The sequence below is a fragment of the Biomphalaria glabrata genome, chromosome 11 (genome assembly GCF_947242115.1).
Source record: "Biomphalaria glabrata chromosome 11, xgBioGlab47.1, whole genome shotgun sequence".
NCBI classification, from domain to species: Eukaryota; Metazoa; Mollusca; class Gastropoda; family Planorbidae; genus Biomphalaria; species Biomphalaria glabrata.
Window position 1 is genome coordinate 7,246,016 of NC_074721.1, and position 18,044 is coordinate 7,264,059.

Sequence of the window (18,044 nt, forward strand, 5' to 3'; positions counted from 1 at the left end):
AAAAGTTGGAGATGTCAATTTTTTTATTTAATTTAATGTTTATCCAACAGTTTTGTAGTTTATAAAAAAAAATGTTGGTTTTCCTTAAAACTCATTCATCTTAATTGAATTGGTCTATTGGGTCTTCATGGTGGTCAAGTGTCTAGAAGTTTTGTAATGACCAACATCATTAGGTCAAGTTCCCATGGAGCCATGGGTAGGCTAAGAAACCACAGTGGAAAGTTAACGTTAATATGATGGGATTTTGATAATCATATATATTACAACTATTGTTTTAGAAGTTTAACAAATTTAAATCACAAAGATGCACATCGACAACACATTTTTTTTTCTATACCAAATATATTTTTATGTTATGGTTAGAGATTTACTTATAAAAAGAAAACCCTGATAAAATAATCATTTCCTTTGGATTATATTTTAAATAGTTGTTTCCTTATAATTTACAGACGTTATTACAAAAAAAAAATATGATTTCTCTTTATATTACTCTTTAATAACAACCAACGCAGTACCTCAGAATTGAAAATAATAACCTTTCATACAAGCACTCGCCAATCGCCAAACACTTTAAAAAAAAAAAGTAAAGTAACTCCAGATCTAGTAATTAGTTACATTATTGATATTACAATGAAATGATGCATTCATTCCCTAGCAGGATGGGTAGTATGGCCCTCATTTGATATATGGGTCCCCTTTACAAGTCCAAATAGATTATATGTCATTGCGTGCTATATAATTATTAGGAACCATGAGCTGTATTGCCTATAAGTAGATACGACCTTGCATTAGACCACGTTCATCACAGTGTGACCAAGAGGCCAGGGGTCAAGTTGCAGGTGATATTTGAATGGAGAACACGAGAGGGGGTCACACGATGCGAGACAATTCGCTATAGCAGGCCTCAACACTGAACTACAACGTTACAACCTGTGGGCAGTTTAGACCAATAGCGCGTTACCACGTCGTTCAGACCTGTGACGTGGCAACAAGCTATTGGTGTAGACTGCCCACAGGTTCTGGCGTTGCAGTTCAGTGTTCAGGCTTTCTATAACGATTGGTTTCGCATGATGTCCATCGATCATATATATATATATATATATTTAGCCTGTATATTATAATTCAATTTTCTATAAGTATTTGTACTCCTGTAATTATACTAGGCCTCTATTTTTATTGGCCAGCCTTAAAATCTACCAACATATAGGAGCCTACTTATTTTCTGAATACCTAAAAGAATCACATTATATTAGCAAAACCATAAATCATGCATACTATAAAGAACGATATGTGAAATCTAAAATGATAGTCGATTATAAAACAAAAAGTAATCGTAATTAATAAATTACGTACAAATATTTTACAAAATGGTGGGGGTGGGAATGGTATTCGGTCAATGCCAAAAAATAATTTAAAAAGGATAACACTTGACATGCTATGCAGTAGGCTAATTCCTGCTCAATGATGGTCAACTGAACCACGGTCCTGGCTTCAGGGTCTGATCCTCCACATCACTCCTAGGTACTCCTGGTCACGTGGTCTGGACTTGGAAGCGCAGCCCGCCCTGCCATGCCAGTCGCAGATTCTCAGGCTCGGATTGAAATGGAGGTCAGTTCGAGGGCACTGCATGACGTAGGGCTTGCCCCAGACGCACATGACGTAGAGGGTGCACTCCAAGGGATGGGGGAATAGACCACTTTGTAATACCCCGCAGGTGAACTCTGAAATATAATTTGAGAACATCTGAACACTTCATCTCTAGTATTATATGATAAAGGCAGGTTTCAATATTTTCAGAAAGAGCATCAGAATGAAATTCTACCAGACAAATGACAGAAGGTTGGCGGATCTAGTGTGGTGCCCCAGCAGTCCACAGACCAAAGCATAGATGAAAGTAAATGTAAAGTTAGATGTGAACCTTGCCTAACTAATGTCTTATAATGAATATATAATTGCTCTAATTGTTTTGTTATAGTGACAATCTCCTAAAAAAAAAATCCGTCAAAAAAAAACAAAAAAAAACAACTCTTTTAGTTCAGTGCTCTATCGTCAGCACTGCAGTTCACGCAATAATATGAAAACTACTTATTAAATGTTGTTTTAAATTAAGTCGAACTTATATGCATACTAAATAGATTGTTTCTCTTGAAAAAAAAAGTAAACATTTTTTTGTGTAGTAGTTAGTTGGCTTTTGTATAATGCGTCTTTCATACTGTAGCAAGGTCAGTGCACTATGGTTAAATCTCTTTTGAGAACCTTTGGTGGGGAAGGTATCTGACACAAGGGTTCCATCCTGCCTTTGCATGCTCAGCAAGCACAAATCATATCAAATAAAATCCCATTTATATCGAGATTCGATCACAACACTTTTGTTTGGCGGTCACTTCTCAAATGTAAAAATTATTTCCTTATTGAAACATATCTTCACCCAATAAGCAAGCACCTTGCATTATGTGCTTCAGGCCCGAGCCTTACTGTGGACACTCAGATTCCAATATCAGCACAACTCATATCAAATAAAATGCCATTTATATCGAGATTCGATCACAACACTTTTGTTTGGCGGTCACTTCTCAAATGTATAAATTATTTCCTTATTGAAACATATCTTCACCCAATAAGCAAGCACCTTGCATTATGTGCTTCAGGCCCGAGCCTTACTGTGGACACTCAGATTCCAATATCAGCACAACTCATATCAAATAAAATGCCATTTATATCGAGATTCGATCCCAACACTTTTGTTTGGCGGTCACTTCTCAAATGTATAAATTATTTCCTTATTGAAACATATCTTCACCCAATAAGCAAGCACCTTGCATTATGTGCTTCAGGCCCGAGCCTTACTATGGACACTCAGATTCCAATATCAGCTGTAGCCTTTAAATGTACACAGGTGTAACTACTTTAAAGCGCGTGCCTCGCTTTATAAAGTGAATGTAGATGCGGCTAGTTAATGTGCTGGACACACAACAAACTCACTAAGTTTGATTTTTATTTTGAGTTCAAATTCGAACTCAAGCTATCTTGATAGGCAGTCAAGCTTCTTTAAGTCACACTTTCACTTGATATGTAGTCAATTTTGTTTTTCGTTTCAACTATTTAATATCGGTGAAACATTTAAAGTATTTAATATATAATGGTGGTGAAACATTCTAACTATTTAATAGCGGTGAAACATTTAAAGTATTTAATACATAATGGTGGTGAAACATTCTAACTATTTAATAGCGGTGAAACATTTAAAGTATGTAATATCGGTGAAACATTCTAACTATTTAATAGCGGTGAAACATTCTAACTATTTAACAGCGGTGAAACGTTTAAGCTATTTAAAAGCGGCGAAACATTTAAGCTATTTAAAAGTCGTGAAAAATTTAAGCTATTTAAAAGTGGTGACACATTCAAATAATTTAAGTCACCCATTCACACATTGATAGTTAGCCAATCTTCTTCAAGTCACCCATTCACACATTGATAGTTAGCCAATCTTCTTCAAGTCACCAATTCACACATTGATTAGTAGTAAATCTTCTTTAAGTCACCCATTCACACATTGATAGTTAGCCAATCTTCTTTAAGCCACCCATTCACACATTGATAGGTAGCCATTCTTCTTTAAGCCACTCATTCACACATTAATACAACTTGTGAGAGACGCGCACGCTAAGATTAATACAGTCATGAGATGAAAGCTGCGCTGGTTGGATCATATTGTAAGACTCACAGTCCAAAAAGTAATCCTTTAACTCTTTCTTTCCTAACTGACGATACCAGCGTTGATTCCAGCAGAGTGTGGTAAATAATTACGGAGAGAAAGTGTTAAGGCACAGAGAAGACGAAGAAGAAAAAATGTTGGTCCAAAGAAAATCCACCAAAGAAAACGTAAAAGACCGACCCGGCCCCTCTCCTAGACATCCTGCTTATAACTGATGTAAGACGGGAAACGTGGAGAGATTTGGTTACGAGAGTGGGTCACAGAGCCTCCTATGACGAAAGTCAAGGGACAGATGAGACGAGATGACGAACATCACCTGAAGCGATGCTTACAAAAAAAGCCAGTAAAGTGATGTTCCATGAAGCCATAAGCGATCCTAGCGTAACATTGCAAGATGGCTAAGTTTGGTCGAGGCTCTTATGAAAGTACTCACCACAGCGATCTCCGAATGCGTTGTTACATCTGCACGCCGGGTGATTGTCCTGGCCAAGATAGCAGACTCCTCGGTTTGAGCAGAAGTTGGGAGGACACAATCCGCTGGCCCCTGTCCACGTCTGACAGAACTGACCATGCCAGCCGTTGAGGCAACGACAGACAAATGAACTGGGGGGAATCTCTCTGTGGAAAGCAACAGATTTAGCAGCGATGCAATATTTTTGTATAATGCTGATATTACTTATTCCGTCAATCTGTCTGTTTGTTCGTCACGATAGTTTGACACCTTTTAGTTCTCCCACTTTCCATTCTCGGATTAAGTAAAAAATTTGCACAAGTCTTTAATGTCAAAGACAACACAAGAATCAATTAAAAAATGAAGCTTATTACGTAGTGATAATTAATTATTTTTAGTTTTATTTAGAAAATGGAAATAAATATTGCAGCATTGAGATAAATGGCAGTAACTAAGCAGTTCTTTCCCTTATATAAGTTTTTTTTTAATTATTTTTTTTTTAAACTAAAATGTCAACTGCAGTTATCTGTTTTTTTAGTTTAGACTTTTGATTTTCTGATTTTAAAATCCGGTTTGAGAAAACAGTAAAAGTGAATGTTAGCCAATGAATGGTGGAATATTAGGAAAAATATTCCAATTAGCCAATGAAAGTAGTGCCAAGGAAGCCATATTAAAAAAGATTGTAATAACTCTCCTATGGGTCCCGTGTTTTGTTTCTGTGTATATTTTTTTTAGAGAGATCTTCTTTATGTCATGGACACATTTAGTTTCTAAAGATACGCTTGTTATTTGTTTACACGTTGCAGTTGTTACAACCAATACTTACACACAGGTTCCCAGGTTTCTACATTGGTTCAACAAACAAGTGCCGAATGACCTGAGCTCACAGTTGTCTCCCGTGAAAGGGTGTTCACACCTTAAAACAAGAGGAAATCATTTGGAATTATTTCAATAAGTCTTTTTGCAACTCTTTTGTTTTATTTAAGAACCCTCAATAGTTGTTAGTCATTTAGCATTTCATATTAGATATTTTTTCATTGTAAGAGACTTTTTTTTCTAGATTATACTTTCACTTACAATAATTGGGAAGTTGTATATATATATATATATATATATATATATATATATAGTTCATGATCACCTACACCAGCGGTTCTCAACCTTTTAGCTCCGCCACCCCTTAGAACAATTTTAAACTAGTCGGTGACCCCCAACCATAAAATCTTTTTCGTTCATTGACTTAGGTAAATGGGATTTAGCTAGTGTTAAATTTTCTTCGCTACGTGATTAGATCATCTCCATAGAAATGTTTCATCCCTCATTTAATGGACTGTAATTTCGGTTGTTGAAAAAGTATTATCCTACAACCAAGAAGTGGTCTGCAACAAATAGTTTCGAATAAAAATTATAAAAAAAGGGAAGAAAAAAATACTACCATAAAAATCACTTCAATGATGATACATTCACTTAAGTGTCATTCGTATCCCCTGGCTATATGTCAATGTTCTTAAATCTATCTTTGTTATTCCCACTTTTTATTTTATTGATACTTAACGATCGATTCATAATTTGTTTAATAATAATATAATCTGAATAATTTCCAAACCTACTGCATTCAAAATATAAATGTATATCGGCTATAGAACAAATATGCTTGTTACAACACGTTAGAGACACACAATATATATATAATTATTATTATTATTATAGCTTTTATATAGCGCTACTTTCATGCTTATAGCATGCTCAGAGCGCTTTGGTCCAATCTCATTAGTGGGGGGGGGGGTATCTAGGAGTTGGTTTTCCGTGCTGCCTTTAGGGGCAGTAAACACAACTCTGCCCGAGTCGGGTGTCGAACCTCGAGCCCCCTTCTAGGTAGCCAAGACAAGCCAAGTTCAAGCGCACTTAGCCTCTCGACCATATATATATGAAACTTCCGATGAAAATAGCTCCCAAAAAAGTATCAATTTTCCGATGGTCATTCGACCCCCAAACGGGTCGCGATCCACAGGTAGAGAACCCCTGACCAACACTGTTCATTGTTATATACTCGCTTCGATTAAATATTTTTTAAACATTACTCCGTTGAATTAAAAAGGATGAATGTACAATGTTTTTAAAAATTACATTAACGTAAGTAAAATAGTGACAATGCAAATGAATACAATTTGCGTTGGTAACATTTATTGTGAATTATTTACATCGTATAAGTTACATAGTACACATATATCCATAAGTAAACGTTATCGCGAATGCTGATAGAAGATTGAACACTTTTTAAATCATTTGTTTTTATTGTTGATTCAGGTAGCCCTTCCCACGCTAACATGTCACGAGGAAAAGACAGTATACGCACTTCTATGAATCTGTCCTAGTATATAGAATAAGAAATGTTTTTTTTTGTTTTGTTTTTTTATTAGGGGTATTTTATTCGATAATGATTTAGTATTTGTAGTGACGGTTTAATATGGTTAGTATTATGGCTACTATACTTCTCAGGCATTTGTCTTTGTGTTTTTCTGATTATTTTATTAGATTGTGTTTTTGAATTTGTAAGTTAATGTTCAGTGTTTTATGTATTATTCAATTTTACTTTGTAGCCAGTCTTCTGTCCTGAAGTAGGCCTACCTCTAAGTTTAGTGATTCTACTAATAGTGTTGGTATATATTTATTATAAACCTATTTATGTCTAGCTTTCCTCCGTAGTGCGCTTGTATATTTCAAGGACTAGTGTCTCTATCTTCACCCTAATGTCTTATCTAGCATCTAAATGTGTTTGTTTTAGTGTAAAAGACTTATTCTTCAAAATTGAATTTCAGGAATGTACTCTCAAACTGTCGACAGAGAACCCACCGGACGATAACGTATACAAATTTAGAACAACTGAACTGACAACGTCAATAGGGACCTTTGAACTTACAATATATTTCATTGGGCGGCCCCTTAGCACTAGAGAGCTTTCATTTATTGAGAAGATATCTACCTCTCTATGTTATGTAGGACGTTTATCTGAGTTGAAGAATCTAATCTCAATAGAGCGATACTAAATTCGAATCCAACGTTCCTACACAAAGAATATCGATACTATAAAGCACAATTTCCTGTTAATAAATTCTTAAATATGAATAGAAATATAAATACAGACAGATTTACAAATACACACTAGCATTCTAGATCTTAGATAATGAACAAAAGGCACTTCCGGTAATGGCGGCTAAGGAGCTAGCTCACGTACATTACGTCACATATCAACCATTCCCCTTTTTTTTTCAATCGGATCACACAGACACACATATTAAAGCTTACCTACAAATGTATCCGTTGTAATTGCTGTCAACAGAGCAGCGACCCCTGTTCCTACAGGGGTTGGGAGTGCACGGGTCTCTGGGCTTGATCTGGCATCTGGCGCCCGAGAAACCAGCCGGACACAGGCAGGAGAAGGCAGGCTCACCACCAGGTCGCGCTTTACACGTCCCGCCGTTCATGCAGGTGAGCTGCGTGGTGCAAGGGTCAGTAGTCAGCAGGCAGCGCTCGCCTCTGAAACCGTTGGGGCAGACGCACGAAGGACGCCCATCACCTGACAATTTCACGTGATACAAATATGAAATGAAATCCAATCTAATTTATCTCATTTGTAAATCAAGTTATACTATAAATATCTGTCGGTGCGTAGATTATGGCACTCTAGCACCAATGTTTACTAAGTGCACAATTTTTGAACGCATTTTCTTGGTTGCCTTGCTTGTAAGTTTATGGAGTGGTTTTGTTATTATGCTGGTGTAACGTAGTGTGTTTGAGATTTTTCTGTGTTCCCCTGTTTAGGGTGAGTATTTAAGGCATTACTGCATTTCGCTGCCTTAGTGTTTAGGGACTAGAATTTCAATTTGTCTTTTCTTATGTCTTTACAGGGAGTTAGTTACAGTTAGTATGGGATTGGAAGTCTACACTGGAGACTAGAGTCAGCAGTGTGTTGTGTTGTGGTTTCGAACATTAATATGTACGTTGTGGGACAGCAAGGTGTAGAATTATTGTTTAATTAATAGATCCACAATATTAGAATGTTTCAAATTCAATGTCATTACTCCATCAGTTTGTCATCATAACTTATATTCATATCATTCAACAATGACTTTGTTAACAGTGAGTCACTTATTTATTGTGAGCACCAAGGTGCCTGTTGAATGTCAGGGGCCCGGGCAAACGAGCTAAGGCTTTAACATAACCCTGACAATATCTGTTTACATTCTTTGTCACACGGACATTGCAAACCATAAAATACTCCAATTAAGAGAAGAGTTATCGTAACTTCATTGCTTGATGATTCTCAGTTCTCAGATAGTTCTAGATTCAACTCTTAACTGACCCTATTTACTTTTCCTCCAAGTTATTCAAACAATAATCGTTTGACTAGTAGGTCAAGAAATGTCCCTGTAGAAGACATGCGAAGAAGAGATAAAGATAACATACATAGACCCCAGGCGCCTGCATCAGGTGTGGAAAATATGCAGGTCGCAACTGGGTTTACGCAATCATGTGAAACACTGCACTCATTCTTAATCTAAAACATTGCCATTCATTAAATTCAGTCTATGCCAAACTCATTAATATTTTTGTTTTTACCCATCATTTGGCCTGATAAACGTACAGGCAGTGAGGAGAAGGAAGGGTAGACAAGATGACCTTTTTGTTTGACCCGATGAACTTGCGATCTATAGGTCAGAGGTCATATGTTTATGTGGCACATAATTAAAGAAGATCGCTGTAGCTAGCACAATGTCCGAACGGCAATACTTTTCCCCAACTAATGTCAGGTACCTACTAGGGATGAGTGCCCTAAATACCACACAATTTCATGGTCCTGGTCTTCAACGGGAATTAAACCCGGAGATCGATTCAAATAATTATGTAACAAATTTGTATTTCGAAATAGCTACATTTATATTTATTTTACTTGCACTCTGTATATTATTACTTTATTATCTCTTCGTAAGTATAGACTTATTTTTAGTTTAATATGGAGCTCCTCAAATGTTAATGTTTGCATTCCATGTGGTAGTTGAAAAGTGGAAGTTCACCATTCAGACCTTGCGGCTTATAGGGCAGATGATGTAAAGGTCATCTGTTGCTGTGGCCCACAGTTAACCATAATGTCATGTGGCCAGCACAACGACCTTTACTTTCCCCAACAATTGTCAGGTTTCTATTACAGTTGGGTGGACTCAGAGGCGCCTAAATATGCCGAAATTAAAAATCCCAGTCTTCACCAGGATTCGAACCCTGGACCCTCAGTCACCACGCATCCAATTTGATGTGGTGTATTATTACATCAAAATAATCAATTTAAATAATTGTAGGCACTATAAGTAGTAAGAATACTAACGTTATAGCTGTGATTTTACATACTTGATAATTTCTATATAAAGCTCATTTTATGTCCTTACAAAGAAACAATGCGCTAACAAACCTGAGATATAACAAGTTCCTCCATTGAAGCAATGCTGGTGATCACATCTGTGTTTTTCACGTCGCTTCGAGTGTCCATCCTCCTTCTCACAGTTGGCGCCTTGCCATCCTTGGGGGCAAACGCACACTCCGCCCAGGGTCTTATCAGGGACACACCGACCTCCATTCTGACACACCAGCACAGAACATGCATAGATCACGTCCAGATGTTCGCAACGCATGCCCGTAAATCCTGGCATACATATGCAGCGCGGCTGGCGGGTCGTCGCTGGAAGCGACCGCAGCCCGTGGGAACAAACGCCTCCGTTTAAACAAGGCACTGTGTCGCAAGAGAGTTCTGCCTCGCAAAACTTTCCCAGATACGGTCCGGGGCACACACAATATGGTTCCCCATCGGAACCAGCCTCGCACTTGCCAGTGTTGAGACACGGAACCTCCAAGCATGTTAGCTCTCGTTCACACCAAGGACCCCGGTATCCGTGCGGGCAAACGCAAACATTCGTGGCTTTCGCATTTGACGACGCAGCTTGAATCCCATTAGAACTGCTGACACATTCTCCTTTGTTTAAACATGGCTGACGGACGCAAGATTCAGGATTCTCACAATATGAGCCAGAATATCCCATGGGGCAGTTGCACCGAACACTGATGTCTTTGTTGTGTCTGTCCACTTCCGTCAGACATTCGCCATTGTTTTTACAGGGCTTAGCTAAGCAGTTGTTTATAATTTCACAGGTAGGGCCTTTAAACCCTGCTTTACATTCGCAAGTGAAGCGAGACGACGAGTGCGCGTGAATTGGATAACAGATCCCGTCGTTGCGGCAAGGATTCGGTTGACAAGGTGAGGTGTTCATGCAGTCTTTGGAAGTATGTCCTGAAGAACAATGGCAGGTGAACGTGTTGAGGGCTGGGATGGGAACGCAGGTGCCGCCATGAGAACAAGAGGCTGCGTAAGTTACGCAAGGATCTCTTATGTCGCAGTGGGCGCCAAGATATCCAGGTAAACATGAGCAGATGTAGTTCCTGCCCTCCGGACTGCACGGTCGACCCTTATCGCATGGCTGACAAATTCCATACGCCCCGCAAGGGGATGCCACCAGATTTCTGCTCAAGCAGCTGCTATTCTTCCTACACGTTTCAGAGTATTCTGAATCAAGGCACGGGTTTTTCAGTTCGCAGAATTCTCCAATAAACTCCGGAAGACAAACACAAACAGCTGAATTCTTCGATGAGTAGCAGGAGCCTCCGTTGAGACATGTATGAAATGCACAGGTGTTAGTCACAATCTGCTCACATCGAGCACCCGTGTAATGCGTGGGGCATATGCACGCGTGAGTATTCCCCGATTGAAAGCATGAGCCCGAATTCATGCAAGGGTTACTGCTGCAAGGTCCAGGGATAAGATCCATCTCGCACATTTTACCAGTCTTCCCCTCGGGGCAGACACAGACGTAAGTTGAAGCAGACTCGTAACACGATCCTCCATTCTGACATGGGTTTGTGAAACATGGCGTTAATTTCTGGCAGTTGGCTCCAGAATATCCGGACAAACATCTGCAAAAATAATTTGTGCCGTCGGGGATGCAACGACCGCCATTCTGACAAGGAAGGCGAGAGCAAGCCACGTGATTTCCGCACGTGTTTCCTTCGTATCCTTCTTTGCAATGACACACAAAACCATTGGTTGAGTTTCGACACGTACCACCATTCATGCACGATATTCCTAGACAAGGATCCCTGTACTGGCAGTTCATTCCCGTAAAACCAGACAAGCATGAGCATCTTATGCTATCGCCATCAGCACTGCAAACTCCAGAGTTCTGACACGGATTTGGAACGCATCGATTTTGGAACTGGCAGCGTTCTCCGCTAAATGAAGGCTGACACTGACAGTGAAAGTGTTCGCCAGGTTCGTCAAGAATGCATCTTCCGTTGTTCATGCATGGAGACGAAGAACACGGGTTGAGGTGTTCGCAAAGAGTGCCTCTGTAATCCCCGACGCAACTGCAAACAAACTCCCCGTTCGTGTTTTGGAAGCACCTGCCATTATTCTTGCAAGGGTTCGGTTCGCATGATGAAAGGACCTCGCAGTGGAGGCCCTTGTAACCGTTTAAGCATTCACAGGTGTACGTTGAGTGGCTGTCTACCCTGCACGTCCCCCCGTTGAGACAGGTAGCAGGAGAACACAGCTCCTGTTCGCATTTTTTGCCGATAAAACCTTTAGGGCAGACACACGTGTAGCTGGAGTTGAGTTGACTCTGAGCACAGAGACCAGAGTTGAAACAGCCATGAGCTCTGCAGTCATTTATATCTGTAAGATAAAACAATGGAGTCAACCCAAAAATGTAACAAAACATTATAGAAGAGGAATTATATCCTAAAATAAGAAAACTAGAACACTGAAATCACACACTTGTCTATTTGACCTGACGGAGTGGAATTAATGATATAGATTATATTTATAATATTGTTACGAATATCTTTAAAGTCTTGACAGAGCGATATAGCTAAGTCAAGAACTAGACAACTTGTGCGCCGAACAACGAGACTCTTTAATGAATGTAATAAATAAACACAAATAAATAATCCAATACTTTACAATAGGCAGTAGTCAATGTCTGAATATAACAGTTATACACAACTTGTACTTAAATCGCGGTCTCGTCTTAACTCTGCTGGTCTTCTACTGTGTTCAAGGACTTGTCCCAAGGCCTTCTCAAAACACACAGTCCTTAGTCCATTGATCTACACATAGTGTTTATAAGTATCCAGGCCTGCGTCACATGTGTCGGTTGATCCGAGACCAATCACCATCGAAGCTCTGAACACTTACCTGCAACGTCGCAACTTGTGGGCAGTGGAGACCAATAGCTCGTTGCCATGTCACAGGTGTGTAATAGAATCATTAGATAACAAAGGGGAGAGGGAACATTTTTTTTGCAAAGCTTTTTTTCAACTCACTCTGAAAAGTTTGTACACGTTATTTCTCCCACGCCCATTCTCGGATCTAGTTAAAACTTTAAAACAAATATTCATTGGCATAGACAAGTTATGAAAAAAAATCGAAAAAAAATTAACCTCATTAGTGACTCATTAGTCAATTAATGACTAGTAATTAATTATTTTGTTGGCTACCAACAAGGGGGATTAATCCTTCCGTATTCACAGAGATGTCTAATATGTAGGGGTTGGTCATTAATTATTTTCTTTGATATCGAATAAGGAAAATTACTTCTACACTTGAGTGATATAGTTGTAAGTGCTGAGTTCTTCCCCTTAGATAAGGGTAGTTAAAAACATTTTTTTTTATATATTGCTTTATTTTGTCTGGGTGGCATCACTGTTAAAAGTTTGAGAAATACTGCCCCAAGAATAATAAAAAGTTGGTGGGTGTTGTATGCCGTCTTAGTTTTATTGTAGGCATATCCTCTTTTAATCTTAGAAATCAATCTAGATATTTTTTTATTGTGAGCTAATTAGCGTAAACTATACAATATCATACCGAGACGTGACCTTTTCAAGAAATAAGTTTTATAAATTTTAGAGCAGAACAGCCAAAATTGTGCTTTGAAAAATAAAAAAAAATACTTTTAAAAAACACCTAAGGGTATTTAAGGGAAAGAAATGGACATTTACAACTATATATATCAATACTGAAAGATTTATTTTCCTTTTTTATATATCATAACATAATTTAAAAATTGGGTAATTTTTATGATTGATTCATGGGATGTTAGGGCCAATGAATAATTTAGAAAAGTTTTGACTTTGATCCGAGAATGAGAAGTGGTTAAATTACGTGTACAGAATGTACAACATACAGACAGACACATTGTGCTGATGTAAGCTTTGTAAAAACAACCACAACAACAACAACGCTGGAAGATGCTTTTCTGGGCTTCTGGAGGGTTAAAACACAAAATGTCACCGTCTGAGTGCGCCCCAAAAAGAAAAGTGCTTGATGGTGAAGGGGGGCATAAGACGTACCTGTTTCACAAAGCTTCCCAGTTTTGTGTGCAGGACACATGCAAGAGAAGCCATCAACCAGGTCAACACAGGTGGCACCATCAGGGCAGGGGTGTGCATTGCACGAATCAAGGCCTAGAGCAACAGACAAAAAAATATTATTATATACAATTATTATGTATATAATAAACGTATTATATATATAAATGCTAATATGCTATGTGAATTTTATAAGTTATACAATAATCAATTATGTTTGATGTCGAGGCTGAGATGGACTAAACCGCCCGGCTAATTACCTGAAAAGACTTGTCTTTCGAGAATTCCTGTGTTGAATAGGCTTTTTTAAATCGAGATTCTAAACAAGGCAAAAGAATGGAGAAAGACGGTAGACAGATCTTGTGTGGTGCCCCAACTGCTCAACATATTAAGGCAATGTTTCTCTAACTGTGTTCCGGGGAGCCCTAGTGTTTCGCGAGGCTTGATTAGTTGTTCCACGAACTACTGGATATATAATTAACTTAGTAGGCCTACACGTGATATAAGCTCTAAGTAAATACAGACCAAAAAAAAAAGATTTTTGGTAACAAAATAAATTCAATGGCTTCACTAAGAACTTTGAAGTGATCTAGATTCTGACTCTAATTTTAAACAAAGATACAATAAAAGTGAACCATGAAATGATAACCGAGACAGAATTGGGGGGGGGGATGTCGCAATGAATGCTGCTAAGTTTTAAGCAAAAAAAATCTGTTGTGTTTGACTTATTGCTGTAAATTCATATTTGAGTATTGAGCAAGCCAAACAAAAATGTTTACAAAATGTCATTTCTAAATAAAGTTACGTCGTGTTCACTTCTTTGTATTATATTCTCGAGAGGCGGCCTGCAGCAAGATCGCTACCGAACTTTCTATTGCAGAAGACATTAAATACGTATTCCACTTAAGTGGTTTTACACTAGAAGCTCCCCGTATTGCTTACATCAGAATAGGACCAGAAGTCTATTTCTTTAAGTGACGTACCATCGTTCTGTTGACATTCGTGGACATAGCAGGCTCAGTACAAGATGTCTGGACACGAGAACTCTTTATTTTGGTTGAAAGGACACGTGTCCATTATGTGGGATCTGGCAGAAATTGTCTATCTATCTATCTATCTATCTATCTATCTATCTATCTATCTATCTATCTATCTATCTATCTATCTATCTATCTGTCTGTCTGTCTGTCTGTCTCTGTCTGTCTGTCTGTCTGTCTGTCTGTCTGTCTGTATATCTATCTATCTATCTATCTATCTATCTATCTATCTATCTATCTATCTATCTATCTATCTATCTATCTATCTATCTATCTATCTATCTATCTGTCTGTCTGTCTGTCTGTCTGTCTGTCTGTCTGTCTGTCTGTCTGTCTATCTATCTAACTATCTATCTATCTATCTATCTATCTATCTATCTATCTATCCATCTATCTATCTATCTGTCTGTCTGTCTGTCTGTCTGTCTATCTATCTGTCTATCTGACTATCTATATCTGTCTATCTATCTATATATATATATATCAACAGACACAATAACTCTTTTGTTCCCTGAGCAATGGAATCATTGAATAACAATTACAATCCAACTTTCTAATGCAAAATTCACATGTACACTGTGATAAAATCTATTTTGTCTTGCAATATATTGTCATGTGTAATGTGCAATAGTAAGATAGTAAGATCTATTTATTCAAGAATAATAAAGATTATTATTATCATTATTATTAAACGTCTTATGTTCTAATGCTGTAAGAAATAGTTTGAAGCAGAGGCGTAGCTATGAATTTTCCCATCATTTGTGGGCTGATGGTGGGGTGCTTGACCTCTGGGGGCCCCAGCATTTTGATTAATATTGAATATTTAATTAAAAAAACACTCATTTCAAAATTTTCTCCCCTCCTCCCCCCCAACCTTATCTACGCCACTGGTTTGAAGTGCATCTCGTCAAAGGAACACAGGTGCCGCGTTACAGTTAGGTAGTCTCGTGATTTTAGAAATAGGAAACCATTAGACACCGTAGTATTTTATCAGATCTTTATAATCCTTCTCTCTCTCCCCCCTCTCTCTCTCTCTCTCTTTCTCTCTCTCTCTTTCTATCTCTAAAGATCTATAAAGTAATGTGTCCGCGCAACTAGAGCGTGGAAGAAATGTTAAATGTATATTTAGTAACAAACATATCCTAGAGACACAGGAAATATCCCATCTGAGGTTACGATTAAGAAGTTACCAAGGTAAACTAAAAATTATGTCATGTGATCAAATAGGGCAGCTCAAGGTTGTGTAAAGCGAATAAAAAGTTGCCTATCACACAAGCTAGCTAGCTCTCGAATCCATTTTGTCAACTATTTTTACAAAGCTTATATCAAGTCACTCTGTCTGTTTGGTAAAAGGTTTGTGCACCTTATTTCTCTGACACCCAATCTCGGATCGAGCTGAAATTTTGCACACTTATTTCTGCTACCTGACAACAAAAGAATCAATTTACCTATCAGTTAATTAAATATTTTGTTTCTTGAACAAGGGAAAGAAATTGTACTTGACTGAAGTGGTATCAGCTGGATTAGTTCTCTTCATAGGTTGCCGCTCCAAATTGAAACAAACAATATATAGCTCTACAATCTTCTCTACTCATAAGCACCTCACTAACAGAGTGGCTAGTGTGTCGTCTTGAGGAGGCGTGAGCCATGAGTTCGAATTCTGTTGTTTTTCTTTATTATTTTGTTGTTGTTGTGTAAATGCTTTAAAAAACCTATTACAGTAACATTCACACGGGCAACCCTATCTTTCTTACCCCAGCCCCCATTTGCCCAACTGGTCCAGATAAGTGATAGGACTCTAGCGTAGTGAGAAAGCTAAAAGCATAAGATAGTGCTAAACAAAAACAATTGGTAAAAAATATTCCTAATCTCACAGGTTTATTATTGTTAGTATAGATCTACTACTAATTTAATTTCATGACTGATTCGTACTAATGGATTCAATTACAATTCGCATAAGCTCTGCTGTTTTGTTTTGTTTTTTTAAGTATTTTTGTTTTTCTTGTTTAGAACTAAACTGACCTCTGATTGGTTACTTTGTCTGTATCACATGTTTCAGACGTTTCTTCAGTTTTGAAGATAATTATATCCCAGCCAAAAACATCCCGCGGACGACGGGGATGGCGGGTTCTAACCTGTGACCAAAAAGATGACAGTTCAGAGAACAAACAACACGACCAGGTACCCATTTATAACAATGACGCCCACACCCCTCTTTTTTTCTGTCGAGGCGAAAGTTACGTGGGGTAACTCTAGTCCGACTTGCAGAAATAAAAGAGTTATCTTTCCGTGACTTTTTCACTGTGGTGTATCACATGGTTGGGACAAGAAGAGAATTATATTTAGAGATGTTTCATGTACGTCTGGCAGAATGGGAATAGAAATGTGTTAGTTGAGTTACATAATTAGTTTATTTCTCCTCAAAAGCCGTATGTTTAAAGCACTCATTTGAGGCATTTATAGTAAATGAAAACAACCGTGAATGTAAAAAGTCTACACATAAGAAATTAAATATACTAGCTTCTTGCCCTGCAATTAACTGATTGGATTTCAACTCAAGTTATGAAACTATTTGACAATTAACTACTTAACCACCGAAATTAAATGTCGACGCTAAGGTGCCTGCAATGCTTGAATATTTTTAACTTTTTTTCCCAGTGGACCGAGAAGGAGTGAACGACCTAGAGTGTTGCTGACCTTCTAAACTGATAGCCTTGTCTCGTTTCCTCGCTTCGGTCCAATGCACATATTGCACGATAGCATGACCTTGCTGACAGTGAAGTTTCTGCAAGTCTTTTGCATGCCTCTGTATCATGTATTGTTTTTTTCGGTAATTTTCTTTGTTAATATTTTAAAAATATAAAGGATTAATCTATTTACTAATAAAATTTTGTTATATAAAGGAAACAAGATAGTGATTTTCATTAAAGTTGAAAAATCTAAATCGCTTTATTGTGTTCTTACTTGAATGTCGTAATTGTTTGGTGTTAGTAGGCTACTTCAGTGTGTGCAATGTATGGTTAATTCGCCTTGAGATAATCTCGTTTCCGACTTGCCAACCTTAGTTCTAAAAAAAATATACTTAGAAAATTTCGAGGCTCATAGTTTGATCATGTAATTAGATGCTGAATGAAATTCTGGATAATGGAATTATGTTGGATCTACAAATCAGCCAACTGTTATTAAAATGGAAAGATTTCAATGCCGAGTTGGATAATCGTCATCATCTCAAAGGGATTGTTTAACAACAGATAAGGTAAGAAACATAATTTAAACAACTTTTTAAAATTGATTTAACTCTTTCTCTCCGTAATTATTTACCACATTCTGGTGGAATCAACGCTGGTATCGTCAGTTAGGAGAGAAAGAG

General features: G+C 37.9%; 2 protein-coding genes across 2 annotated transcripts in view; one reads left to right on the forward strand and one right to left on the reverse strand.

The window, feature by feature from the left end:
* Positions 1–1,170: 1,170 nt before the first annotated feature.
* The window catches only part of LOC106062514 (neurogenic locus notch homolog protein 1-like), a 61,285-nt gene continuing 44,411 nt past the window's right edge, over positions 1,171–18,044 (reverse strand). Inside the window, exons 8-13 of the mRNA XM_013220793.2 lie at positions 13,620–13,733; positions 9,634–11,943; positions 7,476–7,746; positions 4,996–5,085; positions 4,152–4,336; positions 1,171–1,721 (exon numbers count right to left, since the gene is read on the reverse strand). Coding sequence (XP_013076247.2) covers positions 1,492–1,721; positions 4,152–4,336; positions 4,996–5,085; positions 7,476–7,746; positions 9,634–11,943; positions 13,620–13,733 — 3,200 coding nt within the window. The 3' untranslated portion in view covers positions 1,171–1,491. The remainder of the gene's footprint in view (positions 1,722–4,151; positions 4,337–4,995; positions 5,086–7,475; positions 7,747–9,633; positions 11,944–13,619; positions 13,734–18,044) is intronic.
* LOC106062526 (contactin-like) overlaps positions 12,385–18,044 on the forward strand; it is a 134,948-nt gene continuing 129,288 nt past the window's right edge. Inside the window, exons 1-3 of the mRNA XM_056003767.1 lie at positions 12,385–12,521; positions 16,734–16,855; positions 17,333–17,930. The gene's annotated coding sequence lies outside the window, so the exon portion shown is untranslated. The remainder of the gene's footprint in view (positions 12,522–16,733; positions 16,856–17,332; positions 17,931–18,044) is intronic.